At 43.8% G+C, this 6,722-nt stretch overlaps 1 protein-coding gene across 1 annotated transcript; it reads right to left on the bottom strand.

Moving 5' to 3' along the window:
- Positions 1 to 295: 295 nt before the first annotated feature.
- Positions 296 to 3,667, bottom strand: LOC100275998 (uncharacterized). The gene is given in 2 exon segments (NM_001149896.1): positions 296 to 639; positions 3,295 to 3,667. Coding segments are annotated over 2 exon segments (432 nt in total). The 5' UTR covers positions 3,607 to 3,667; the 3' UTR covers positions 296 to 519.
- Between the last annotated feature and the right edge of the window lie 3,055 nt (positions 3,668 to 6,722).

Genomic DNA, 6,722 nt, shown 5'->3' with positions numbered 1-6,722 from the left:
AGACCAACTTCAGATCGTGATGCACACTGATTAGCGTCCGACCGAAGGAGAACATCCCTCCCCTTGCTCTTTGGAGCTGAATGAAACCATTTGGCATTCCATTCTGTACTGCCAAAATATATGGACAGTTTTGGCGGCAATCATCGATGGATGGATGGATCGACGGAAGACAGTTCGGTGGCGCAACCATTAATAACCCAAAGACAAGGATAATAAAAATCCACACATAATGAGTCGAAGAATGCGATGATCCACCACTCAGGTCTACGACGGTAGGTGTGTGGATAGGATATAAGCATGAATGATTAAGCAACTGCTAGTACACCATTAACGGCGAATATCACAATCACATGCATCTTCAGGGAACGCATTTGCCTTCCTTAAACCGCCGTCAAGAGACAGAGACCACTTTTAGCCCAGGTTTAGCAGCTAAATGTGCTCGTCGTACATCAGCAACAGCTAGCACAACAGAGGAGAGTGATCTACAAAACAAAACAAAACAAAACAAAAAAGGCCCTATCATTTCTGGAAGTGGGGGTTCAGCAGCCCGGAAATTTCGAGAAACCCAACGCGGTCACGCCCTCCGAATATCTTCTTCAGTTTCTCATCGCAGATTATTATCTTCTTGTTGTTTGGATCCTGTGCTTCCAGATAACAAAGAGGATGATCAGCTGCTTGGCCACAAAATTCCACAATCCTACAATAAGTGCTACGACAAGGATGCACCTAATAATGGCTGAGACACGAGAGCCGTATCTCATAAGAAACAGCATGCGCACAAGACAGAGCTAGCTGGACAGTTAATTATATTACTGGTTCTGGTTATATTATGGCATCATGCAGTAAATTGTATCTCAAAGCATCGCCTTGGGTTATAAGAAATTAGCACGGAACTCAAAAGTTAGATCCTCGATAGATGGTAAATAATTCTAATTGCCTGACAACACAGATTTTCAGGGAACAGATTATTGATATTCAGAATTCAAAGTGAGGTACTGGTTAGCCATGGCAACAAAAGGATGTTGTGTTCGTGGTCCACATATCTATACTATTGCTTCAGGGTCATCTATGATTGTAGGCCTGCCATTACATTTGGCTTTTTGATGGGGCACCCGTCAACAATTTACACCCAACAAGGACCAGGTCTGTTTATGGTTGAGAGAGAATCACTAGCCATGTCTGTCTGATACTAATATTTGTGGATACTGAAGTGTATCCACACATACATATATACCGTGTATAACTTTCACACTCTGCCCCCACCATGTTCAGTTAATTACAGCATGTGAACAGATCCTAAACAGTTACACAGGGGCGCAGATCAATGACCTACCTGTGGTTAAGGATCCAAAGCCTATCTTCACTACTTCAGAGGAGAACACAGGCAGATAAAGTACTGTTGCTGTGTTAGGCTGCGCTATTTTTTGCAGCCTTTTTACTGTAGCTGCTACATTTTTTCTTTACACTTGGTGGTCTGCTGGGATCTGATGAGGATACAGCCAAAAAAAGTACAATGTGGCCCATGGCGAGAAGCATGGTAAATTGGTACTACCTCCACCCAAGAAGGGATGCAACTCCCTCCCAGAAAAGATGCAATTTTAGAGTAGTGCTAAATGATACAATCTGAAGTTGAACACATTTATATAAAAAGATTATAATACTTATGATACTAAATATGTAGCAATAGATTCATCATGAAATGTACTTTTATTGCACATCTCTTTGGAATTGTACATGTTGATAATATTTCCTATAAACCTAGTCAAACTTAAGATAGTTGGCTCTGACGGGACCTAGAATTGCATGGTTTTTACAATGGCGGTCCAACAAACTATACAGTATCCACCACAGACGCCACTAATTTCTCATAGACAGACAGACAAGAAGAAGCATTGCCAACCAGGAAATGAAAATGCTGCCATCAAAACACAGCATTTAGAATATCTGGATTCTGGATAAACTTTATCAGCCCGGTCATCCACAAAAGTAATGTAAACAAAACAAAACTAGACATACAACATACATATTAGTAATTACAGCAATGGCACATATATTTATGCTATGCGCATAGCCTTCTTCCTCCAATAAACTTACATATCCTCCATCCATTGTGCAGTTCCAGCAACAAACATCAGTCATCAGTGTACTTAAATATTAGGGAAAATAAAATGTTGGAGGCTAAAATGAGCCTTGCAGACGGTCCGGCCCTGAGGCCGGACGGTCCGCGGTGGCGGCGCGGACGGTCCGCGCGCGCGCAGAGTCAGTTAGGGTTCCTAGTTTCTCGCGGGATTTGTTACCTAAAACCGCGGGATTAACTCGGGAAACAGTTGGAAACGGATCCAGACCTCCCCCTTTATATAGATGAAGGGCTACGGCCGATTGAACCCCCCAACAATCGATCAAATCAAGTCTATTACTCGTATTTACTTTACGCATTAGGAGTAGTTCTAGTCTAGTTCTAGTTTAGCCCTAGTTTAGCCTTCCAATCCCCAAATTCTCCGCCTCTCTTCGACTCCACGTCGATTAGAGGAGTCTAGGTCGGTCTGTCCGAGCCTAGACACCACCTAGGATCTCTCCTCCCCGACGGGGTCCCTCCCGGGAGCGAGATTCAGGCGCCGCCGGTGACCTTCGCCGCCCCCTGCGCACGCGCGGACCGTCCGGCCCTAGGGCGCGGACCGTCCGGCCGTCAGGCAGGGAACCTTTGCCCCTGCGCCAGGTCGCGGACCGTCCGGCCCTGTGCCGCGGACCGTCCGCGCCTGACCAGAGAGCACCGCCGCCGGTTCTTGTTGAGTGTTTGGCGCTCCGAAAAGGCGTCAACAGAAAACAACCAAACTGCGACACAATTGTCAGACCCAGATAACTTCAGCTACCGATCGGACTCAATCAAATCAGAGAACCGAACACATTGCAGCCACAATATTGATAACCAAGACGCACTAAGGGGCTGTTTGGTTCTATAACTATGGTGCCAAAAATTATCACACAACTTTATGACACACTTGCCTAAGATGTCTGAGGTTAGGCGCTCAAATTCTACGTCAAAGTTTGCCACGCCTAAGAGAATCTTACACGAGTGACACCTACGTAGCAGGAGAAAAATCTTGCCACAACTGTGGCTTCAAACCAAACACATGCCTAACTTGGTCAAACTTACTTAACCTTAAGGCGTGGCAAACTGTGGCATGTGGCAAGTAAGGAACAGCCCCTAAATCTTAATAGCACAGTCACGTTTCTGCACACACTAGGAGCACGAAAGCACCTACAGCGATAGATAGCGAGGGGCGGGGATCGAACCTGGAGGTTGTTGCCCTTGATGTGCGCCCATACCAGCTTGATGGCCTCAGTCCGGGGCAGCTCCGCCGCGCCGCCGACGAACTCCCGCAGCTCTGTAGAGATGGGCTTCGGCTTGGTGATCCCGCTCGCCGGCTTCTTCTTCCCCGCCGCCTTCTTCCCCTCTTTCCCTACCCCCTCGGCCGTTGCCTCCGCCCGCACAGCCACGGCGCCCCTAGCCCTCATCCGCACCGACACCACAGACACAGCCAAGGGCGCCCGCCGGAGTGCGACGGGGCACGCAAGGAGCTCGCCGGAGCGGATGGCCACCGACATCGCCGGGGGGCTCGCGCAGCTAGGGTTTATCCGTGTGGTTCTGGGGATAAGGTTTCGCGGTGGCCATGGGCGACCGAGGTCGCCGGGTAGTAGGCCGGCCGGGGACGTACCTGCCGTCGGATGGAGGAGTGGCGGATCGGGCGGCCGAGATCTCCGCAATCGCGTGCGTTTGAAAACCTTATCCGCCTTTCGACGTGGGAGACAACGGTAGGTAGTGTGGAAATAGAATACGGGCTATATCTGATAATAATTTTATTTTAATTAAATTCGAATTTGAATATATGCACTGTCAATTTTATGAGATATGATATAAATGAATAGGGACAATTTTGATTATGGCCTTAGTTGGCCAGCAATTATGATTTTACCTCATATTTTTCAACTTTATATTTTTATCCCTCCATTTTAAAAACAAAATTATCGTTTACCCCTTCCCCTCAGGGTCGTTAATGAAAAATAGAATTAGTAATTAAAAACAAAAAATGTGAAAAAAGTGGGTGAAAGGTCCAAACTACCTTCCTATTCTGTATGTCGCAACTCTAATAAGGTAAAATCACAATTACATACTCTGACGAGAGGTAAAATCGCAATAAATTGCATGGATATTTTTATCTTTTCACATAAAATTTAATATCGTTAACCGCACATAACGATGCAAAGATATGGCAGAGCTACGTTTTCCAAACGAAGGGTAAAATCATAATCGCTAGACTAGATAGGGTATATACGTGAGCTAAATACTCAACCTATGAGTCTTTTATTGGGTAAAAATCTTTACCAAATAGGTAAACTGATATTAGAACGTTCTATCCTCACCTATCGTTATTTGGACCATTGTAACACCAAAAAACCCATCAACTAAAAATAATAAAATTAGTAAAATATGGTAATCATAATTTTTTAGTGATTAATTATTTATTTGCATTTTTGGATCAGTTTTCTTTGCATGCGCTTGATTGATTATCGCTTGATTGATTATCAGATGATTGTTATTAACTTCCTTTTAAAAAGAAATCCTAGTAATTAAATAATAATTAAGTAATATAGTAATTATTAGTCTAAAAACAAGTATTCTATTTATAAATATTTTTGGTAAATTTTTTATGAATTTTTGAGCTCTTTAAACAAGCATTTTAGAATTAAAAAAAAAACTAAACCTACAGCCGACCCACTTGGGGCCCATGCCCCAAACCCTAAACCGAGCACGCGCGCTGCTGGCTGCCAGCAGCCGCCGCCGCCTCCCTCTACTACTCCCCTTTCTCCTCTATTCTCTCTCTCCCCTAATCTCTCTCTCCCTCGCCGCTCCTCTCTCCTCTCTCTGCTTCTCTCTTACGCGCGCACACCAGCGCCCCGCCGCCGAGCCGCGGCACCGCGCGAGCTCCGCCCTACGCGCCGCACGCGCTCCCTGGCCATGCCGCGCGAGCCACACCGGCCCCTGCACACTGCCCCGCGCGCGATGTCGCCCTGCACAGCAGCCGAACGCCCGACGCCGCGGTCGAGCGAGCACCCGAGCCGACGCCCGCGCGCGAGCAGCGCGCTGTCCACCCGCGTGACCGTGTGACCGTTTCTTGCGTTATGGACTTCATTTCTTCCGTTTCTCCTCCCCCATTCCTCACACCATTGATGCCTTGAAGAAACTGATGTACTGATGGCCATTGAAGACCCGTTACTCTCTCTGGCAGACTATTCTTCTTCCCTCCCTCTCTCTATAAAAGGCAGCAGAGCCTCCCCATTCTCCCCTACTTGAGTTTGTCTCTCTCTCTCTAGCACTCCTCGCTCATCGCTAGTGCCGTTGCCGTTCGTCGCCGGAGTTCACCGGAGCCACAGTTCGTCGCCGGAGCCACGCACTCGCCGTCCGTAGTCGAGCCTTGCTCTCCACCCGGCCGAACCCCGTCGAACTCTTTCCGTCGCACGCGCGAACTTAAGGTTGATGACGACCGAAATTATTTTGTGTATTTTACAAAAGTACTTGTTGATTTGATTCATGAGTTGTATATTTTGTTTGTTGTAATATGAACACATGTGACTCGCAATTTATGTGTATGTGCATTATGGAATTTTGGTAGATTCATGCGATTATTCGTACACCGTTATATTTCATGTTAGTCGTGGCGTTGATTTTTGGATTAGAAAAATATGGCATAGATTTAGTAGTCACATGTTGGTGATAAAAACAATAGATAAGAGTTTTTATAGTTAAATTTGGTCACAATAAACGTTAGAAACTATTTGGAGAATTATAGGTGCATTTTAAGTGGATTTAGAAAATGGTATAGAACGCATGTCATATGAATAATATAGGATTTTTAGATGATTTATCCGATTATTTAATTAATATCTTCTTTTAGAAAGAAAAGAGAAAATATCACCAGTAGTGTGGAAAAAGGATTTTTGCTAGTTAAATAATCATGTTCGCAAATTTAGCACTTAAACTTTTAGAGTACTAGTTTATGTCAAAATATCCTCACTTGTGTTATAAAAAGTCCAATTAGCAATTTATGTAGATTTTTAGAATATTAATATTAATAGATTTATTTTTAGCCATACTCAATAATTTGGGTTAGAAATAAAAAGGATAAAAACGTATTAATTTATTTATTGGTACTAAAGACGATAATTATTTTCATTAATGATGTCAAAATTTATTAATATTGGTTAAAATTATATTCATTGCACCCACCCATAAATTCACCATTAGGACTCACATTAATAGCTATAATTGAATTAATAAGTATTTATGTGATTAGTACGTAATTAAGATGTGATTAGTGCGATATGTTAATGTGTGTTTAATGATGTATTGGTGTATGTTTATGAAATGGTGCATGTTTATTTATTTATGTATGTTTTATTTTTGTATGTGCCTATGCGACTCTATTAGAAGCCGATTGTGCGATAGGCGATCCAAGTTCGTTCGAGGACGACCCGCAAGACGCTTTTGAGCAAGGCAAGTGGATTCTCCCTCTGCATATTCTGTTTGTACCTATTCATTGTATATAATAATGTTTACTTTTTGATATACTGCATAATTTGATGGGTTTTACCTAATTAAGGATTTCCTAGATTTACTATCTGTATTCCTTGTTTAACCTGGGAAAATTATTAAGCTGTGCAAA

This window comes from Zea mays, chromosome 6 (genome assembly GCF_902167145.1).
Source record: "Zea mays cultivar B73 chromosome 6, Zm-B73-REFERENCE-NAM-5.0, whole genome shotgun sequence".
Classification (NCBI taxonomy): domain Eukaryota; kingdom Viridiplantae; phylum Streptophyta; class Magnoliopsida; order Poales; family Poaceae; genus Zea; species Zea mays.
Note: the sequence above shows the minus strand (reverse complement) of the source record. Positions and strands in the feature narration are given on the sequence as shown.